The sequence below is a fragment of the Vollenhovia emeryi genome, unplaced genomic scaffold (genome assembly GCF_000949405.1).
Source record: "Vollenhovia emeryi isolate VEMERY1.0 unplaced genomic scaffold, V.emery_V1.0 DF939236.1, whole genome shotgun sequence".
NCBI lineage: Eukaryota > Metazoa > Arthropoda > Insecta > Hymenoptera > Formicidae > Vollenhovia > Vollenhovia emeryi.
Genome location: NW_011967130.1, coordinates 426,096 through 449,417, shown reverse-complemented (window position 1 = coordinate 449,417; position 23,322 = coordinate 426,096). Strand labels below are relative to the sequence as shown.

General features: G+C 43.4%; 1 protein-coding gene across 1 annotated transcript in view; it reads left to right on the top strand.

Moving 5' to 3' along the window:
• The first annotated feature begins 5,506 nt into the window (after window positions 1–5,506).
• LOC105560219 overlaps window positions 5,507–23,322 on the top strand; it is a 167,124-nt gene continuing 149,308 nt past the window's right edge. The window contains exon 1 of the mRNA XM_012009130.1: window positions 5,507–6,238. Within this exon, the coding sequence (XP_011864520.1) occupies window positions 6,184–6,238 (55 nt within the window). The 5' untranslated portion in view covers window positions 5,507–6,183. The remainder of the gene's footprint in view (window positions 6,239–23,322) is intronic.

The window sequence follows — 23,322 nt, the reverse complement described above, 5'->3', positions numbered from 1 at the left end:
CCGGTCCATGACCGATCCCGCGGCGACTCCGTGTTTAAGCAGCAAATCGCGCATCGGAGATTCATGAATGCGCGCCGCGGCGCCAAGTGCCTTTTGATACCCGCGTCTCGCAGCGGCGACGAACGAGATTCCCATTCTGTCGCGTATTTCAGTATCCAGAAAGTGCGCTTGTGTGGAGACCGCGCCCGCTTCGACACGCTCCCGCGACCGCACCGGCGTTTTTACGCGACTTTTTACGCTCCGACGTACCGATAAGGGAGAATATTACCTCCCGCCGTCCCCTTAACTTTTATACCGTCACTCTCGAATCCTTGGCGCGATCGGCGCGCCAGTCGTCTCCGGGCGATCCGGGGGAACTTTCCGCGCGATATCCGCGCGTATAGTCGCTCGGAAATTCGCGCGCGCGTATAAATCCGCACGGAATTATCCGCTCTAATCTAAAGCCTCGCGCGGCGGAACTTGAGAATCCCATCGCGCGCAAGACATCCGGCGAAAGTTTGACTGCATCTAAGAATAGTCGCGCCCCAATTAATCTCCAAGTACATTTTAGACGTTCGCACTTCATTAAACGTGTAATCGCTCGATTAATGAGATGTACGAGATACCGCGGCGTGAATTGCGGTTAAGTTTCGCCGGGGTAATAGAGCTGTTAATCCCGAAAGTGGTGTAAGTTGAAGTTTCGGAGCGCGATGAATCGAGATACGGCGTTATTGATGATATACTTATTTTAATGAAATTTTCACAATTTGCCTAGCGCGCGTTAAAGACGCGCGATTCTATTTGCGTAATCCATTGCCGCGGCATCTCGGACGGCCTCAAACATTTTACCGTTTTTAAGGAACGTTCGTCAAGCAATTTCTAGAGAATTACAAAATTATTTTTTTCTACATTTGTAAGAGATGACAATAATTTCTCATTATACGGGGTGTTAATGAATACCTGTAACAAACTTCTAGGGCATGTAGGGTGGTTGAAAGCAGACCAACTTTTAATAAGGAACTCATGTCCGGAAACGCACCGTTTACGAGCTGCAGACTGGAACTGTTGGTATTTCAGTAATAGGAATAATTTTCGTAGTAACTTTATTCGCTTACATTACATTACCAGAATATTTAGCAATTTCAAAACTGGCTACAACAAATGCTCACAGATTTCTTGGAAGACGCACCACTCGAAAGTCGCCAACAGATGCGGTGGCAACAAGACGGTGCGCTACCGCACTTTTCGCTCATCATCCGAGACTACATCAGCCAAGTATTTAGGGACAGATGGGTTGTAGCCATCATTGCTAAACATTCTGGTAATGTAATGTAAGCGAATAAAGTTATTATGAAAATTGTTCCTATTACTGAAATACCAACAGTTCCAGTCTGCAGCTCGTACGGTGCGTTTCCGGACATGAGTTCCTTATTAAAAGTTGGTCTACTTTGAACCCACTACATGCCCTAGAAGTTTGTGGCAGGTATTCATTAACACCCTGTATTTTTTATCGTGTCAGAGTATAATGGTTGGCAGTGTAAAATCTGCTCGAAATGACATCAGTTAAGGCCCGTGTCCACGATGCTAGAACTTGGTCCAAGTTCTAGTTTCGAGAAATGTTTAGCCAATCAATTTGCAGCTATTCCATAAAATTTATTTCTTTAATATTGCGTCTTGTTCTATATTCCTTTATGTTTATTATAATATGGACCTTATGAATTTTATTAATTGTTAAAATTAACCGGACGTAATATGCGTTTCTCGATTTCATAAGGTATTTGGGCGGGTGGGAGGGTAATAATGGGGATACATGATTGTTCCGTGTCTTAAGGCTGACGATTTAAGTCGGCGCGCAGTTCTAGTTTCGAATACAGTCACGACATGTGGCATTCGGGGAAACAATGTAAAGGCCGAATCAGCCTAGCAATTACCGACTCGGATGGGATTGGCGATTGACCTCTAGCCAGTGAGAGTCGATTAAATCGCTGGTTGCTTCGCTCTCATTGGCTACAAAACAATCGCCAATCGCCAATCCCAATCCAATCCGCGTCGACAATTGCTAGTCTGATTCGGCCTTTAGAGTGTTTATTGCGGTATTACCACATGCCTCAGTGGTCGAATTGGTGAAACGCTCATTTAGAAAGTAGGGAAGGTCCAGGTTGAAAACCTGGCTGAGGTAAAAAATATTTCTTTTCGCAATAAATTTAAAATAAAAATTATTTAGACACCAACATCCCGCCGTGGCTCTTAGTCCTATATTCCTTGGGTATAGTTTTGGTACGCACATAAATTAATTTCTTTAATATCGTCTTGGAATTTTTTGTCAAGGTTAACGCGTGTCTTTCACATTGTTCTTCGGAGTTATACGATGCGATTGATCGAAAAATGAAATACTTGAGGGATGAGGCTCGTAACGCTTTAGCTCGCACTATTGTGTGTTGAAATATCTGCTCGTTCTTAACTAAAATTGCCAGAGTAGCACAAAGGGGTGCAATATTGGGATTCAATAGTAGACCTACGTATGTACCAATGGCATCTTATTCATTTTATCGTATCCTTTAATGGTATTTTACACGTTTGTCTGCGTCGAAATGAATTAGCCCCTTTTCAGTCGAGAAATTACGCATCGCGGATATTCACGCAGAGGATTTATATCGGAAGTTTTTACACGACACGACAAACGAATCCTCTTGCGTCCGTTAGTTAGAAGCCGCGGCATTAGCGTCCGACGTGCTCGTTACAAAGCCATTTTCAGTGGCATCAGTAAAATTAAGCCACTCGGTCTACGATCCATGGGTCTCTAACATGGATACATTATGCCGGTCTCTGGTACGCTTCCTACTGAATATCGTACTCTGTATATCGTGCTACAGTGTTTTCGAAACGAGGCCCTGAGCGAGCGATCAGCATACGTCATTACGCAGTTCGTGGTGCCTGCGGGCAACGCAATCCGCGTTGCCGAGGATCAATTCCGGGAAGCAGCCGGGAACAACGTGGATACACATTTCCATGACGTATCTCGCGGAAGTTCGACGTATGACGGCAGATGCGGAGTAAATCGCATTTTTTTCCCCGCGCGGAATTAAGACGAGAGAGAGGGGGGAACGCCAATATTTATAAATACTTTTCCACGTACATTTTTTAAGTGTTTATAATTTTCATTTAGTAGAACATTAAAAAGTAAAAGAATTTCATACAATGTTCGATTTGGGTTTTAGTATCCTTATGTGTAATTTGCCAAGGAAAGTTTATCGATTTAATTATAGGAGTGGGAAGGAAGGGAGAGAGAGAGAGGGGGGGACGCCAATTTTTATAAATACTTTTCCACGTACATTTTTTAAGCGTTTATAATTTTAATTTAGTTGAAAATTAAAAAATAAAAGAAGTTCATAAAATTTTCGATTTGGGTTTTAGTTACGTAATTTGCCAAGGAAAATTTATCGATTTAATTATAAAAGGGGAGGGAGGGGAGAGAGAGAGAGAGAGGGGGGGACGCCAATTTTTATAAATACTTTTCCGCGTACCTACATTCTTTAGGTGTTTATAATTTTAATTTAGTATAAAATTAAAGATAAAAGAATTTCATAAAATTTGCGATTTGGGTTTTAGTATCGTTATGTAATTTGCCAAGGAAAATGTATCGATTTAATTATAAAAGGGGGAGGGAGGGGAGAGAGAGAGACATGTTCGTAATTTTTGACCTTTTTGCCATGACCGAGCCAAACGTGGAGCTGTACGAATAAAGCCAGCGTCACGCGATGCTATTTTTCCTGCTGGATTGCTTACGAGAACCAATCAGGATACAGCCTTAAGTCATCTGACCTAAAACTCTGCGTTCTTATTGGCTCTCGCGAGCAATCCAGTAGGAAAGATAGTATCCCGTTGGCTTAACTCTGCCTCGTTAGCATCTCCAACAGCGCGATCGAAATCTGTTGCATTTTACGTCGTTAATGTATGATAATAAACGGAGTAAACTGCGGCATTTTAATTTGTTTACGCGGCAAACTAGAAGTAAACCGATCGATATAAACAACATGAGCACTTTTAAGCGATTGAGTGAAACAGGGCCGATATTAATCCAATCAAATACGAATAACGTGCCATTTTAGCCTAATAATAATCATGCGTCAATTTTGTATACAGGAGAGTCTCCCATTATGTGATAGGCCTCTAATATAAGAGATTAGCAGATTTTTAACGTCCCAATTCAGCCACAAATCTTTTCTCGCAATGATTACACAATCTAACAATGAACTTTCCATTAAAAACATTTTACTTCAATAAATTTATGATGGAACCAACAGGTAACGCCTATTAATTTAGCAGAAACTCCGCTATCTCATATTAAGAGTCTCTCGGAACAAGAGACTTTTTTTCTACTATTTCCAACTGGGTGAGCTGCGCGCCGATTGTTTATCGGTCTTAGATACAGTCCTTTATTTGCTGGAACAGTAAATTCACGTAGTTAAATCGACAATTTAAATTTTTGATGCATTCCGCCTGAAAATCACCGTAAAGAACTTGCTGCGAAAAGTATCACCTCATAAACATTCTCGATGCGAAAGAGCGACTACAGTTTAAGAAAGAATTAGTTTGCGGGGAAGCCACATAACAGTACTCCCCGAGGGATCGAAAGGCATGAAAGGCATCGCGATATTGTCTTCGCTCTTATCTCCTTTTATTACGACAATTGTTTCATTATCAACTGTTCGAGCATCTCAAACCTGAGCGTTTGCGTGTCGCGCGCACACACACGAATTGCAATAAATCGCAGAACAATTCAGGTGGCCGATCGAGCTTTGAATTTGAACAAGACGAGACGGACGTGACGTCGCGTCTCTCTCACCGGTGGCGAGCTGATTAACAACTATTTGTCGTCATTCTGACGCCAATATGACGACAAACAACGTCAGCCTGTTACCCGAGTTTAATCGCGCGCCGTAAATAACGCGGGACTGAAATTCAACAAGGACGCGTATCCTCGGAAAGATAATCCGCGCGAAGCGACTCACGCGCCGGCAACGGCCCTGACGCCGGTCCAGCGACGCGACACACGCGTAACAAACCGCATTCATCCGACGAAAAAAAAAAAGAAACTTTCGGACAAATTGAATCCGAAGGTCTCGGGGACCGTCGGCAGCCGACACCGCCCTCGTCGCGCGCGAAGGGAGGCGCGGAATAAAATCGCGGGCTTTCGGGGGCAAGTCCGCCCGCGCGCGCGCGTGTGTGTGTGCGCGCCGTTCGAGAAGTAAGCGTCAGGAGGGAAGACGAGAAAACGAGATCGCGGCGTTCCCGGTGAAAGCGGGATGAAGCCCGCCGCGCGAGAGACGCAGGAAGAGCGCGAAGGAGCGAGGCGAGCGCGCCCGAAGGGAGGAGAAGGGAGCGAAGGGAGGAGGTGTCGGCGGCGCGGCGCGGAGAGGAGCGAGGGGGAAGACGTTGGAAGCTGCGAGATCGTCGGCGCGCGCTGGTGGGGATGAAAGGGCGGTCGACGCAGGCGCGACTCGCGACGGAACGGCTTCGCGCGGCGACGCTCAGTCTCGTCCGTCGCAATCCAGTGCAGATATACGTGCAATTACCCTGTCAACGGTGCTTAAAATCCCGCGTTCGTGCTCGCGCCGCGCTCGCCGGCGCACGCGGTTGATCGATTACGCTCGCCGTTGACGCGGGCCCGCGAGTCGATCGCCGATCGACGCCGCGCGTGAAGCGAGGAAGAGCAGAAAGGCGCGAAAGAAGGGAAGGCGCGAGCGGAGGCCCGGGGGGGAAAGTTTTCGAAGCACCGCGAAGCGCGCGCGAGGAGGAGGCAGGCCCGCCGATTTGAATTCGACCGCTGTCGAGCCGTCGCGAGAGATCGAGACGATCCGGCGTGAAGTTCGCCGCGAGTCGGTCCGTGACGGGGAATCCCGCGGCGCGGCGCGTCAGTCCGGCTGGTGCGCGCGATACGAGTGGTGACTTTGGGCACGTCGCCCGGTGCGATCGCGCTCGACGATTCCGCTCGTGCGACCGGGGCTCGTACCGAGGTTGAGGAGGAACGGAGCCGTGCGAGCGGGACGGATATGGTGCCGCGTAGTTTCGCGTAGTTTCGTTGACGCGACTCGACCCGCCGTCGCCGCGCGCGAGTGGTGAGCCTCAGTGTGTGCCGCCGCGAGTCCGAGAGAGTGGTTGATCGCCGAGGGACCGCCGGAGCTTGCCGTGCGCGCCGTCGAGATGAAGACTTGCCACCTGTGGCTAGAAGCCGCCGTCGCTCTCCTGGCGATTACAGGTAAGCGGAAGCTGCGTGCGTCCGTCGTATCGGAACGACAGCCGAGAGACTATCTCGCCCGCGTAACTCTTGCCTCTCCGATACGTAGACCCGTGGGCGTGCGTGCGTAAAGCGTTCCACGTTGTTGACGTTTCCGTCGCATTGACCCTCGAGTAGTAAAGGTGCACTCTTAGAGCGTTATTTGGCGAGGTGGGGTCGGGTCCGAGCCGTTTTGTTTTGCGCCTTCTTTCGGTTAAGGTGGATAAGAAAAGCGCACGGGAAGAGGAAACTTGTATCCTTGTTTATCGTATCTTTGTTTACGGAACAAGTGAATTGCAGCAAGACCCGAGGGTCGCATCCGGCCCCATTAGAGGTTTAACAAATAAACGCGGATATTTTTTCGGAAGTCGCCGTTAGAGCGAAATCGTGCCCTCGGTACAGTCGTGAATCCGTCGTTCTCTCTTCCGAAACAATATTTCGATAATAAAAGGTACGTTCCGTGTATCGCTCATGTAGCGCTCGCGAGCATCGTTCGTCCTTATTCAACATTTGCCAAACAAGGACGAAATGATTCCAAGAGCGTTGCGGGCGTTAAATGGAACGTACTCGAAACGTGTACTCTAACAATAAGCGCATATTTTATTATTGCGTATCTAAATTCAATTCTTTTTATCTGCGCCGCGCGTATATTATTTCGCAAGACTGTAAGAGCTTTCGTTATCTCGATGTATTTTCGCGAAATGAAATCGTCACGTTTTATTGCAACGTGATATATCGGAAGGCCGGATGTAAAATGATACGCATTAGAAATTGATAGAAGTTCGTCTATAAAACTGACGCTAGCTCGTTGCAAAACGGCGCCTTTTTTTTTAGAGAGAGAGAGAGAGAGAGGGAGAAGACGCGGCTTTAGAAACCGCGAAGAAGCATCTTTCAAGTTCGTTATCGCGAAACTGCATTATCTCGTACAAAAATGTCGTATAAGAACATTCGCAGCAAGATACTTTCTCGCTCTCGGGGCGGCAATTCGCCAAGAAGCCGCGGTGCTTCGCGCTTCCCGACTCCAGCTGGTTACAGCTGAAAAACGAGGGTGACGATTAACGCGCGTGTAAAACGAGAAGAGTCTCCCCGTCGCTCTCCCCCCTTCCCCCCCCCCCCCGCTGCTTACATCGTCGCGTTTCGACGCTCGCGGCGCGGACCACACGCGGAAACAACGCGCGGTCGACGACGCCGAGCGCTCGTATTCCGCACTCTATCGTATACGTTTCTTGTTTCTTTCATCATTCGTTGTTGACGCGCGGAGGCGCGGAATCGGATGACAAGTTGTCGCAATGGGAGACGCGTCTCTGCCACGAGTTTATTAGTCGTTAATCGAAAACCGAGGCTGCTTCGCCCGGTACGAAAAAGGTTCAAAGTTCGTTCAAGCCCCGCGTCCACGATCCAAGAACTGTGTTCAAATTGTCGTGCGACAAATTTTTCAAGCATGTTGACTGGTATCCGGGTTAGTAAAGTTCTCGAGTATCTAGAAATTTTTTATCCTGCAGCCAGTCAACGTTCCTAAAAGCCGTGTCGTACAAGACAAACGTAATACCGGCCTAAGTTGTAGTTCCGAGAAACGTGTAGCCAATCAACTTGCAGCTTATCCGTAAAAGATCCAAGTTGATCGGTTACACATTTTTCGGAACTAAAACTTGGACACAGTTCTTGGACCGTGGACACAGGGCTTTAGTCCTGACTTCTGACTAACGATCAATTCATTGTAGAATGGCTCTTGTTATTGTCCGTCAATTCGCGCCTTTCATCGCGTTAATAGGATCGAGCCACGTAGGAGCCGTGCATCTGTACTGAGAAAAATCTCACACTATCGCTTAGGCTGGTATTACACTTGTCGTACGACACCTTTTAAGAACGTTGATTGGCTGCAGGACAGAAAATTTCTAGATATTCGCGAACTATATTATCCTGGAACCAATCAACGTGAAAAATTTGTCGTACAAGTGTAAGATTAGCCTTACAGCGGGCGATTACGGAATAGTTTGAGTCGCGCCCGAGCGAAGCCCTGAATCTCAAACGACGACGGTCCTTTCCATCGAAAAGGGCGTAGCAGTTGGGGCGACTCGCGAGAAAGAGCCGCTTCTCACGCGCCGCGATGCGTAAAGTTGACTTTTTCGGTTTACCGACAAACGAGGTGGAAACTTGTCGCAATCGCGGTATATTGTTTGCTCCACCGTATGACAATAGTCGCGAGCAAGTGGCGTGAAATAACGACAGCGCGAATTGGTAACACGAGGTTCTAGATCGATGGTTTTTCCCAGGTTCTCCATTACCACCGCACGATCCTCCCGCTTACACGTACAGTCCCTTAACGACGAGGGATATTTATATCACTCTCCGTTTTCGCGCGGCGTTCGCGTTTATAGCGCATTTTACACGCGAAACTGTTTTAATTACTAGGGTTAGCGTCATGGGTTTCTAAGGGAAACTTCGAATGCACTTGCGCAATTATCATATTTCGGGATTATCCTCCTCGTAAAGGATTATATTCTGTGTGCACGATGGTAAGGGGATAGCCTTAAAAGCTCTTTTCTTTTCTTTCGTAGTTAAACCGGCTGGAATATTAAATATTTATAATCTATGGGCGGACAAAAATTTATTATATTGAAGTAACCAACAAATATTGTGCATCGACAAGTAGTAAAGATAAGATAATCTGCCACCTTCCGGGATTATTTAGAATTATGAGGCAGAAGGAGCGGAAGAAAATCTCTGCTTGAAGGTTAAGAGACAAGATTATATTGACAATGAAAATAAATATATATATATTATGTGCAGTCTTTCATGAAAATTTTGCGCAAAAATCTTTTTACGCGTCGTTTTTACGTCTCGCCGTCCGCAATCTTTTATTCATGTCCGGGAACGGATCATCGGACGACGAATTCGCGCCGATAATTCAGACGTTTTGGTTTCCCGCGCTGAAAAAGGGTGCGAGTTCTTGCCATAAAGAGAAAGAGAAGGGGGGGAGGGGAAGAAAGCGAGAGAGAGAGAGAGAGAGGGTATTTAATCGATGGCTCAATTTCGAGCGTTTAATTAAGGGTCTGCATCGTGCTTAATTCAATGTCTCTATCGTCGCGCCGCGGACGATTTCTAGACGCTATCGGTGGTACCTCGTTTCCCTTTGCGTGGAAATTCAAATGCGCAGGACCTCCCCCCGCACCCTTCGCGGCGGCCCCTTTCCCGCGCGGCTCACAGTAGCTTGATTACAGTCGCGAAACTCCATTGTCACTCCCGCGCAAACTCATTTGATTTCTCTCGGCGCTTTTTCGACGATTGCTGTGTTTGCCGAGAAGGAGGCGAGGACGAAGGGTTCGAGACGGGGAGAACACAGGGATGAATGTCCGGGGAGAGGCAGCGGGAATCCACAGATTTGCCGCTTTCAGGATAACTAGTCTGATTTTTCTAGATCAGCGTGCCAAGTACTTTCCACGCTGGATGAACGAGCAACTAATATGTTCGTCGTTTGCCGTTTCGTACAAATTTATTGATGGTTAATCCATTATGTGAATGAAAATCTATATTCCTATACCGTGCATAAATTATTCTATTATATAAATTAGAAAATATTATGTTTTTTTTTCTAAAAAAAAATTACTGGAGAAATCTCTTCGCTTGCTTTTCAGTTTTTCTTCCTTGGCATTAAAGCTATCTCGTCTTTTGACGAATAGTCCGATTTTTCTTTACTAAAGATATTAATTATGGAAGCAAATTCTATTATATGTACTCGATAATTTATTTTATTAAAGACACTAATTATGGAAACAAATTCTATATAATCGATATTATGATCATGAGTTTTAAAATTAAGGTAAGAATAACGAAGTCCGTGTGTCATATGCCTATACTATTTCAAAGTCGTACAAGCCGCTGAGCGAGGGGGAAACCGCTGACCAAAATCTTGTACACCTAATGCCCAGTGGGCATTACTTTATCTTATTATCTTCTTTTATCTTATTTATCTTGTTTTATCTTATTTTATCTTATTGTATCTTATTTTATCTTTATAATGCCTCAGCAAGACGTAATGCCCCAAAAATGTCCTAGTAATGCCCGGTAATGCCGCAAATCTGTACGCCACAATGCCCTCAGCGGTTTCCCCCTCGGAATTTATTGTCCTGGAGGTTAAATCCAGTGGAGAGTTTATTGTTAAATTGTGTAAGCGCTGCGAAAAAGATTTGCGATTGAATTTGGATGTTGAAAGCCTACTATCTCGTATTAGATGCCCGAGTAGAAGCCTATCTCATAATAGGGGGTTTTTCCTCTACTGACCTTTCGAGATTAGTCCGCGAGCATTTCTCGCGATAGCTGGTGTCTTCTTTCGTCATGTTTGGCACGCACATACCGCAGACGCTGCCGCGCGTCCACGGGGCGCATAAAATAAAGTAATTCGTTTAAATTTACGATGGAAGTGTAAGAGTAATTCTCGGGGCTTGCGCAATTAGCGAGTTAAAAAACTACCCGCGAGCGGAAAACGGATGAAAATCCGTAAACTGGTGCCGCGCGCCCAACAAAGGATCGGCCAACATTTAATGTGTGAGAATTACGCTTGTACTCGTTCCGCGCGAATTTATTTACACGCCTAGCTGTCGCGAACGCATTAGCCGCCCGAATCGAGAACTACGTGTATGGAGTTTAATTACAATTTTGATGAGGGCGGCGTTAAGCCAGGAATATCACGACCGAGTGCTCCGCGTAGACGCGCGCGCGCGCGCGCACACGCGGCGGACTGATCTGCCGAGACACGGTTGCGGCATTAGGCGGTTCGCGGTTGACGCTCTCGCATAAGACAGGTGGCTTAATTAATTATAGACTTCGAACGGTCTGGTTTTTATCTCGCCGTCGCGGGGCCGCCGCGCCGCTGAGCGCGGCGGTGCCTGCGACGCTAGGACGATTTGGGGCGTACAAGCGAATTTCGGTTCTCACCAGCCGAGAACTTTCGCGCGGTTACTTAGGCTTAGCTGCAGTGCGCCCCGGGAGCTGTCTTTACTGTCGACAGTTGTTTGAAGCGACAGTCTACGCGTGTATCGGAAGCGAAATTGCCGTGTCTGTCGCGAGTAGTTATAATTGAGAGACTGCGTTTGTACGAAATGGGCCACGAGCGACCCAGGAATATTATTCGCGTCGAGACGACTCCGAAGTTCAGCGCTGGAAAAGGCAAGTCAGACGCAAACTTCCGTCGCAATCGCGAATATCTCGAAGAGCCGGAGATGTAATTTAATTTTTTAATTAGACGGCGGGGGAGTTACGTGGAAATATTTCCAGTTGGCGGAATACGAAATTTTACATGGCCGTCTGTACTTGTAAGAGAAACGAAATAATATTAATAACAATATATAAATAAATAGAGGCAAAAAAGCCAACGCCGGTTGTTAGTGTTGCGTTTGCATATATTTAAGACATTCGAAACATGTACAATATGTAGACGTTTCGGCCTGACATCAGGCCTTCTTCAATACGACAAGAAGAATTAATAAAGTCTGTGGAAAAACGCAGCAATATAAATTGAAATCGGTTTCGCAATGTGATCGAACGTGACAGTACATCGCATTAACGCTATTCTTGAAGTTCTTAAGAGTGCCGTCGTTTGTTGAACGGTAACGTCAAAAATTGTGGTTCGAAATAGAAAATTGAGTATAAAAATATTAATAACTATTGACACTTTTGTACGCTACGTTTGTCCTCGGATTGTTTGTCCGAATTATTCAGACGATATTCCATTCAGCTGCGTGCATTGTAATACATCGCACATTATTACTACGCCAGGTAATATTAATGTTAATCGTCGAATCTGCGGTAACAGCCGTTGTCTGACGAGTAGTTGCACGTTAATTTTGCGCCCGTGTGTGTGCCAATTACGTTTTTATAAATCCCTTAAACCTGTTTTCTCTTGCAATATTACGCTTGAGAAGATTGTTTCACGGAAAACTATTTATTTTATGTTCCGAATATAATTTAAAGCCAAGAAAGTAGCGAAACATTTTTATCTCCGATGCATTATTATGTTTTATTACGTTAGTACACGGAAAACAATGCTGTTGAATTAAAGAAAATGAAGTTGCTTGAATAAAACGGTAACGTCACGGGCTGCCATAAACATAAGTAATTCGCCCAATTGTATTTGCTATCGATTTTAATTCTAAGCATTGAACTAAATATCCAGATTATTAAGCAACCAGCTGATGTTTTTCGTTCATTAATATTAATGTTGTTTCAACGATTTTATTTTCAATTACATTGATTTAGGTGATACATCGGTTTTTTTTCCGTGCGTTACATTTTACATAGTATCCTCCGTTATTGTGTTATTACGCTGTGCCGCATCTATCGTATCTTTTTAATTCGTATTAGTTGCAGTACGTAGAACGCTATTTTCCTGCACAATTGTTACATTATGGACCCTCTGCCACTTCTTGTCGCGTCTCATGATAATATCGTTCTTGCCAGGTCTGGTGATATTAATCTTAATCATTGTAACTGTAATGTCCGGTGATTATCCGCATTAACTCGGTTCCTGGCCAATTACGTTTTGCAATTAGTCGACGTGAGATTATCCGTGAGATTTTTCGCGATTATACTTAATATATTTGGGGGGGGGGGGGAAATACGGGACGACACACGCGAGCGCGCCGTGTGGCTGTCAAACAATTAACGTAATTAAAAACGTTCTAAAATTCGTTCTCTTTATTATTGCCGTAAAGTCCGTTATTATATTGAGAATACCGGATCCTAATAATCCAAATGGCGTCCCGTCCTGCTCCGTGCGTGTCGCACGATGATAACATCGTTGCTGTCAGACTCGCTAATATTAATCTTAATCATTGGCTTCTGTGGCAGTAACTACCGTGTCCGGTGATTATCCATATTAGCTCGGTTTGTCATGTGCCATTTGTATTTGGCGAACGTTGTACTTGCGTAAATTAGTGCGTTGTGTTAAATCCGTATGAATTTTTCTTCGAAACGGTTGTTTAAAATATCAGGCGAAATTTCCATTGAATTACAAATACACGCCGCATAGCGGAATATCAACGTCCCTTTATTCATCGCACATTTATCGTGTTTTTAAAAGTTTAATCAAGCAGATCGCGATATACTGCAGTCTTTTTTTTTTTTACATTTTTTTCTGTCTCGTTCGCGCGTGTTTGTTGTGCAAGTTTTACGCGTATCCGCTAAAAGAATGTGCACGCTAGAAATATTCATAAAAGACATCAAGTTCTCCTACTTTTACATATTAAAAAAAAACGTACTTTATATTATGAACTGAGATAACGAGATCATGGCAATTAAGATAGAAACAGAGACCTCTCTGTTTGTAATGAAGATCCTTTCTTTTAATTTGTTATTGCTTAACGTCCGATCATTATTAGTTATATTAATATCTTTAATTTTTTGTAGATTTTACATTTTTATATTTTTTATTTTTTATTATACTAGCTATGTTTTTGAACAATTTGCGTGCTAATGAAATTCGCGAAATGCATATCCTTTAATTCTGTATATTGTTAAGAATCGACAGTGTACACGAACAGAAAGTAATATTCTCCAGCCGATGCTTTTTCGCGACTGTATTATAAGGTCCACATTTTTCCATCAGCCCGAAACTTTCGGAATGCTATTAATTGTTTTTTCTAGCCGGGCGCCGTAATGAACTTTATAATCCCCTGTGCTCGAATAAGGACGCGTATAAACTTTGTTTTAAATACTTTGCTTGCAAAAAGAATCCCAAGGTTGCTTCATCATCAAAATCTCGGTTTCGGCTTACTGGTTAAGTATATTGCGGCGCGGCGTTTCATTTTTAGAGAGACGGCTTAATAATAAAACGATTACTATCTCCGACGAATCCGTTCTTTATGTTTGCTATCAATTTATTCCGTTATTACATTCTCGTGACAAGAAATATGAACGTTTCATCGCCGAGAACACGTACGTGATGATTCAACTCTGTAAACTCGAAAAGACTTTACATGATTTATTTCTCACCTGTACAGTCTTATTTATTAATGCCTGGATCTCAGTTTTACTACACTGGGAAAAATTGCCATCGGATAAACCAATTAAATAGTGTTTCCGATGGTTAATTTTTCCGATTAAATTATGGATACATCCGATGAAATTTATCCGCTGAAATGCAGTTACCGATGAAATTTGATTGAAAAACCGATCGCATTTTTCATCGGATATATCCGTTTATTGTTATATAATTGGATTATCCGATTATATTTAATCGGACATTTTTCTCAGTGTAGGATTCACATTTTCATAATCTTTATTCCCATCTATACATCAATGAGTTTCAGGCTGCCACTCACACAGCTCCTATCTAATACATTAATGCCTGGGCCTCAGGTTTTACTACGCTGAGAAAAATTCCGATTAAATAAAATTTGATATTCCAATTATATAATAACAAACTGATATATCCGATGAAAAATGTGATCGGTTTTTCGATAAAATTTTATTGATAATTGCGTTTTAGCGGATAAATTTAATTGGAAGTATCCATAATTTAATTGGAAAACGTAATCGGAAAAATTAACAATTGGAAACACTATTTAATTGGTTTATCCAATGAAAATTTTTCTCAGTGTAGGATTCACATTTTCATAATCTTTATTTATACCATCTATATATCGATGAGTTTCAGGCTGTAGCTCACATAGCTTCTATGAAAGTCTGTGGTAGTACAAACGTACAGCCTGAAATTCAGTGATTTGTATAGATGAGAAAGATGATACAAATGCAGGTGCAGGCATAATGAATAAGGCTCTACGTGAAGTAAAGTTAGAGAGAAGAGACAGAAAGGGTGTTATTCTTCATAATCCTAATCGCTACAGATTAGTTGAAATAATTTACATACGTCTAAGCGAGTAAAGCTTCACTGCTTTTCTAGTCCATTGTGGACGGATTATGTTTGCGGAGATGCCGTCTACATCTTTCTCTTTGAACGATTCGCGCAGGTCTGGCGTTGAATTGCGAACCGTGAATTCAAAAGTGAATCGTGTAGAGCCGCTTTAAACACGCGAGATTACCTTTTCATCGAAGGTATACAAGGCTCACGAGATCGAACCGGCATAGGTCAGGCGTTTTAATTGGAACACGTTCGCCGATATCGGGGCGCGGGGTGCCAGTTTACGCGGAAATCGCCGTTTCCCCCGAAAACCGATCCCGCCCGCCCGGAAACTGCAGCGCAGTCCGGCACTTCCGAGAGAGACTTCCGCGATATCCGTACAATGTCAATCTTTGATCGTAAAAGTATAAGTTATCTCGTTAAACTCCGGAGAATATTCTCCAATAACTAGAAAACTCCTCTTTGAAACTCGCGGAGCCGGGCGACTGTGCTTTCCCGTTCGAGATTAAGGGCGGCGGCTTTTTGTAACTGGGACGCCGGGCGTTCGTTCCACCTGGGCTATCCGACCAGTCGAAAGAAATGCCCTCGCACGCATCCTCCCGTCCACCCACACACACGTGCACCTGCGGGCGGAAGGGTAACGGGGAGGAGAGGGGGTGGCGAGGTGTCTTTCGCGTTGTGGCCGGTGCTACCACCGTCTACCGGAACCCCGGAGGGCTGTAATTTCATCTCGCATTAGCCGAGAAAGGACCCCGCGGGATATGGTGAATACGTCTTGCGGTTCGCGGTTTCTTTTACGCGGCGCTACCAAGGTACGGGGTGGGGAAGGAAAAACGGGAAGGCTCTGAATGAGAACCTTGCACTTCCTCCGCTCATATTTCTATTGCGGCGTAATTGCGCGGCGCGTCTCGCCCGCGGCGCTGTAATGACCGCGACGATGGCGGGCGTCGGCGGTGCGCTTTTTTAAAAATTTGCGCGAAATGCGAGGTGTTGGTTAAAACGGTCGCAGGTACGTCGCGACTTAGTTAGGATTACGCGCGGATCGTACGTCGTGATCTGTATACAGTACCGGCCAGAATTATATCATCTTTAGATTTTCTCGCGGGATAAACCGCTGAGGGCATTGTGGTGTACAGATTTACGGCGTTACTGGGCATTTTTGGGGCATTAAGGCCTGTGTCCGCGGTGATAGAGCTTGGTCCAAGTTCCGAGAAATGTTTAGCCAATCAACTTGCGGCTATTACATAAAAACCAATTCCACTGGGTGTTATTTGGCCTTACTGGGGCGTTATAAAGAATCTAAAAAGATAAAATAAGATAATAAGATAAAGTAATAAGAATTTTAATGCATTAGTAGGCCATTGGTGTACATGATTTTGGTCAGCGATTTGGGATTTACTGAGTATAACTTAAAGCGCATCGAATGTGCTCGAAATTTTACAGTAGATACCTGATAACAAATGCATTTTGTACACGAAGGATAATTTGACAAAATATACCATGATTTTCGAATTTTTCATTCTTGTACCTTAAAACAAGTTATGCTGAAAACAAAACGAAAGGTAATATCATTTTCGCCGGTATTGTATATGCCTTATCCTACGTTAAATGTGATTCGCTAATGGTTACCAGGCAGCAATGGCATTAATGCCATTGTGTTCAGCATTTGAAAAACTGCCGGAGAAATTGATTATCCGTTTGATCCGAAAAACGGTCGTTACGAGAGAAATCTTTTAAATCACACTTAGATACATTGGCTTTGAAATTAGTTACTTTACGTGGCTCCTCGAGTCTGGACTCTAGTTTTTGCGCAGTCTCGCCGAACCGCAAAAAGAAACTATCGTGGACGGATATAGCGCGACGTGCACGAGGAAACAAAGGGTTTGTCAATTTTCGTCTTTATTCCTGAGGGAGAGGCCTCGACGTGTAGAAGCGAAGGTAGCGGGAGGGACGGGGAAAAGAAGGTTGGCGGAGAAGAAACACGGAACTGTAGCGCAATGAGTCTTTGGAGACTCGTGCCAGGTAAACGTCTTGGGTCTGTCGAAGCTCCGAAGCGAAAAGAGACACTCGGCGGGAAGAATCGAGGTTTTATATAGGTACACGGCGATTTATCTCTCTAACGGCCGATTGACAAGAATTCTCGTTATCGCGAACAAACCGTTTCGGCGAGAGCCTATCGAAAGCTACAGAATGGACAGTCGGACGGTGTTTGTTAGCTCGTAACAGATATTGCGATATTATATTCTCGTGCATTACACATCTTCAAGAGTGCACGCAATTTGATACTCAATATTTTATGCTCCTCGTCATATTTTACGTAAGAATACCAATACTATCGTGATAACGATTATAGCGATCTAAGCTTCTCTTAATCCGAACGCATTTTTAACGCCAGTAAATACTTCTTTACGAACATATTAATCGTTATCTCGATGTTACATTAACACATTACAGTTTGTTGCTTGTACTTATACTGTTTTCATAAACGGAGAGAAGGTTCTTTTAAAATTTATCCTGAAAATCATGTAATTGTGGGACAACGTGGCATTTCGAAGAATTTTATGAGAGTTTTTTTGAATACATTTTACTAATAATTATACTTGTTAATATACATTTTACGAAAATGTATGGTAAAATTTGAAAACACTCACAAAATTCTTGAAAATGCCACGTTGCCCTACGATTGTTTTTCAGGGTACTCTGGGAAAAAAGACAACAACCCATTTTGGGGCCCACAATTAGTAATCGAATTATTTGGATTGTTCGTGACACTCTAATCTTTTATGAATTTTACCCCGCGTAACTAAAAATCGCAATTAGCTATTCTATCTATATCCAAGATTCTAAAGTAACACCTCGAGTAACACTAATCAATTCTCTCAATTAGTTCTGTCGATTATTCAGTAACGCGAGGATAATTTTCACTTAAGAGGCACTAACCGAAATGTTAAGTTGCTTAACTACAAAAAAAAAACGGTCAAAGTTTTTCCCATAGTAGAGTCTTATGAACAATCCAAATAATTCGAACTAATTGTGGGCCTCAAAGTGAGTTGTCAACTGTTTTTTTTTCTTAGAGCAAATGAGAGATAAATCTTCCCATGTATATGGTTGAAACGCTCAAGCTCGCGATAAAAATTTATGTACGAACTTTTGTCGTGTGCTAAATGTTGGAAACATTTAACGATACGCAAGCAACGGCAAACAATAAGTATCACATAACGCTCGTGGTTACATTATGACTTTAATGCCAAGATGAGTAAAGATTAACAGAACTTACGAACTCGTATCGCGCTCGCAGACGTAATGCTGTTGGCTAGTAGCCGAAGTTACCGTTGCTAACCCCGACGAAGTACAGGAGTCTCATTTACAATTCAGTAAGCTTTGTAATATTCGTATACGGCATAATGGATTCAGCTCGAAGTAGTCGCGCTATCGTTACCGAGAGCGTGTCATGCACACGCCTAGTAAAATTAACACAGAGGTACTCATAATTTATACTCCGTGGACTGCAGTTGCAGGTGGAGGCATATATAATAGACGGCTAATATCTCCACGAGACGACCCTCTTTTCGATATTTATGCACTTGAGTTTTATCCACCACTGATGTATTCTCAGTCCACGGTAACATAAGTTGAAGACGAATATTGTCATAATCGGTCGCGTCCTCAACTTTCCGCGCGCATGAGCAAAAAGTTCCCCCCCGCCCCCTCCTCTCTAAGGCAACTTCTGAAACTTTTAAATGACTTCGCGGTTCTTCTCGTTTCACGTTAAATTACCCATGATTTCAGAGATGTTTGCGCGCATAAATTTCCCCGGTTGCATTGACTTGACAAACCATACGCGTATACGTAGTTTAGAATGATAACAGTTTTCGCATTACGGATCCCGAAAGAGTGACGAGGTAATGATAAGAATAACATGTCATTTCGTGAATGCAGTTTGAACAATTTATTTTTCAATCGTCGCTTCGTATGCTGACACGTTGCCGCTTGTTTTACGAGGAATGCGAGATGCTTGATGCAAATATGCTGAGTAGCTAATGCGACGAAAGTTGCTATTTAGATTAAGAACTCTCAACCGTTTTAAATCGCTCAAGGAGAGAATCGTGTAGTTAGATACAATTTTCATAAAACTTATTACATAATTTTTAAAATGTGTGGCAATTTTTTATGCGAATTTATATATAACGGTGTGATATTACTTTCTTATTTAACTGCAATTTAGCAGAGGCAAATTTGATTGGGTACGTTCTTAGAAATTAATAATTGTGTGCACTTGTCTTTCCAATTTTTGTATTTAAGAAAAACGAATATTAATTGGTAATTGAAGCCATCAAGCTATATTTATATTGCAAATGAAGAAGAATTATGGGGAGTTATAATCATAATACAGTCCCCCGGCCGAGAAAAATGTTCGCGCGCGAGGTATTCGAGGTCTCTGCGAGCGTGTCAGACGAAACGCGCGGCGAGTGCGCGCAAGTGGAACCAAGAGGATTGTAAAGAGACGAGTGTGAGACCGAGGAAAAAGAAAGATCCCGTGTAATTTTAGCGACGTGCGTAAACGTAAAGAGACGGCATACGCCGAGAGGGTGAAGATGGTTTAATAATATACACGACCGTCCAGCTGGCGCGAGTGCGATAATAAACAGTGTGACGTATATGAGTACGAGCGCTGATACGACGCGAGGTAGATTGATGTGATTATTATCGTTGCAATCGTTGTGAGGGGAAATAGGAGAGGAATGCGTTGCTCCCCCGCGTGGACCAGAGGTGGAAATAGAAGGGTGTTCCTTTCTGCGTCTCTGACGTAGGGAATTCTCGTGGAAAACGTTTCTGATCGCAGATCGCCAGAATTGCATAAAGAATTTTTCGCAAACACTTGGTACATTACACAAATGTTTTCATGAATTGACAGTTCTATAATGCAAAAAGTGCAAGAGGTGCAGAGCACTGCAGCATCCCCCTTAATCATTTATGATGCAGAAAGATAATTAAAATACACGCGCGCGCACGCGCGTACTTTCCGGAAGAAATTTCACGACGTCGCTGTAGTCGGATGTCGAGATTGAAGCTCGTGTTTAATATTTGCGTCATCGTCAAGTGCTTGATCTTACCTCGTCTGCACGAATCACCGGGTTTCCTCGCATGCGATATCACGCCGTTCATCGATCTTCGGGACTTGCGGAACACACCGTTCCTGCCCTGTCCGAGACATCGCGCCGACGTTCGACTGCGCGCAAATATTGCAGCGATATAACGAATGTGCCGGAATATTTCGTCGCGCTTTTACACGCGTATGTGTGTGTGTGCGCGCGCGCGCGTTCTGCAAAAATATTCCGCTCGCGAGACCTCAGCCTCGGTACTTTATTGCCTCGCTGCGGCTCGTCCTAAGAATACAGTAGGCGGACGCTTCGCGCCGCGAAATTGCTCAAAACTCGCGGCGGCAAGAGAAACGCCCGGCATTACCGCGAAATAATATATATTCCGGCCAGTGTCTTTATCGCCGCGAAAATTCGCCGTTCACATCCCGGCGTTGTGCCGCGATGTTTCTAGAGGAATACATAATTGCATAATCCTGTGGAAAGAATGGAGGGTGCAAGAAACTGGCGAATACAAGACGAATAACACTGGATGGTGCTAACTTTTCAAGGTGTACGGCTTGCTCGAGAATAACGTGTATACCAGTCGTGAAGTGGTTTTGTTGCTCTGTTTATTAACTTGAGTAAATCGATAACAAAATGGTCCCTTCACGGTGAACTGCAGTTCTAGATTTTTAATTTGAAACTATGTTGCAAACTTCTAATGCAATTGAATAAAACAACGTTATAAAAACGTTGATGACAATTGTAAGTTATAGCAAAAGGAAAAGTGCAGTGTGGACGGTTAATAGTATTGGTTTAATAGTGTCGTAAACATTTCGTACGAATTATTGCGTAAACTAGTCTTTACATGATATCGCCTTTGTTACACGAATACTCTTTGTTCGTCGAGATATAGTACTTTCGGGTAATATTGTTCGCGACGCGTGCATGTTGTTCTCTCGTTAGGGAATACACGTCGACGCTTTTGGGTTTCGTTGAATTTCAAGGCGAGGCAATGTCGAAGAGATTCTGGCGCGGAGTATGCGGCAGGATGGGCGCAGATTTCTTTTTTGCTGCGGGATAACTGCGAGAGAAATGTCGTGGTTGCTGCGGCAAAGCACGCAACCTCGACCCTAACGTTATCAAAATTCCAACTGTCTCGCCTCTCCTCTCCAGTACCCAGGTACTCTCATATTCTCCCATATTCTCCCTTTCTCTTCGCTACCTGCTGATACTCCACTCACGAAATGTCCCTACGAGCGAGAGGCATTTCCCATGGCACTCGACGAATAGGAAGGGCCGAGGGCGAGGGAGAGACTTTGTGCATAATTCGGCAGGAAATCCCATGAGATGAGGGAAACCGTTCGAGTAACGCGAGGTTTTCTTACCGTGCACGCGCTTTAATTAATCCCCTTTCAATTAGGCGTCGCACCTTTCTTCATGCTGTGACAAAGTCCCAGAGGTAGCTAATACCCGGGTCTGTAGTTAACACCTTCCCGAAGACACGTAGATTCGAACAATCACGTCTGATTACCGATCGTTTCTTGTTTAACGGCGGAATCGTGTCTGACTAGATATGACGTGACTCCAAAGCATACATTAAGTATGTACGGGAAAGGCACTTGATTACATAATTAAACAAGCCAACAATTATCAGGGAACATTTGAAAGAAGATATCACGAAATTGCCCGTCTCGATTTGAACCTGTGTGAACTTAGCGCCCGACTTTAATAAAAAAAATTTTCTTTATATGCAATCGAAAGAGCATCGTTTGTATCCGTTTGTAAGTACCACCCTTTATTCCGTTTGTACGTCAAAGGGGTGAAAGTTACGAAAGGGTAAAAAAATCGCCAGCACCCCACTTTAAGGTATGTGAAATTGACTTACACCATTCGGAAGAGCATCGTTTGTATCCGTTTGTACCAGCACTAGTTTCGTTCGTAACCCCTTAAGGAGTTGATTGTAGTGAATTTTTTAAATGGGGATGAAAGCCAACTTCGTCATTTTTGGAAATATTCGAATTCTGGAAGCGGCTGCTGTTTCGTGGTCGTTTGTATCCGTTTGTGCTATTGTTACTCCTATTTTGAAAATTCAGTACAATTCACCCCCTTGGGGGCACAAACGAAACTGACGGTGGTACAAACGGGTACAAACGATGCTCTTACGAATGGTGTAAGTCGATTACCTTAATGTGGGGTGCTGGCGATTTTTTCACCCTTTCGAGACTTTCAAACCCTTTGAGGTACAAACGAAATAAATGGTGGTACAAGCGGGTACAATGCTCTTTCGAATGCATATAAAAGAAATTTCTTTTATTAAAGTCGGATGCTAAGTTCACACAGGTCTCGATTTGATTTCTATTAACATTGATTTACGCGCAGTCTATATTAATAATCTATTATTATTTCTGTAGAATATATTTGATGCGTTTGCGGAATTTAAGGTATTAACGATGTGGAGAATTAATCTATTGCGGTAATATTAATTACTAATAGTTTTAGGGAGTTACTGACGTGCAGTGAATATATTAATTGTCAGCGGTAGACGTACTTGTGTGCAGGGCAAACGTATAATACTACTGCGCGTTATTACGGATGACATTAAGAGAACTTACAATTTCACTGTATAAGACACTTATCGTCATACTTGAAGTTCGACTGTTGTGCATCGCGTAGAATGAAATTCATTCTAGGTAAACTCTGTGTAACTCTAATTGCAAGTCACGGAGTGTACACCGTTTCCTTCAAAATAACATAGCGCGCGATTGATATCTACAAATTCTTCAATCTCTTTTTGAATAATTGAAAATCTAATTGATATTATATATTTAAAAACGGTCTCTTTTTTTATTATTAAGCTCGGTTAGAGATAATACAATTTTACTTCAAATATTTTAATCGTTTCAGATTGATTATATTGTGATCTGTTTTAATTGGTTCAGATTGATATTTACATTTGATTTATTATTGGAAATTACAAACTTGTAAGAAAACAATATTTTATACAGATTAAAGAATCAATAGTAAGAGTTCAAGAAGATGTCGACGATTCTGTGGCGGTGAACATGCGTGATCTTCCATGTCGTAATGTTTTCAGTATGAGTGTAGCGTATCAGGTGTGTGTTAAA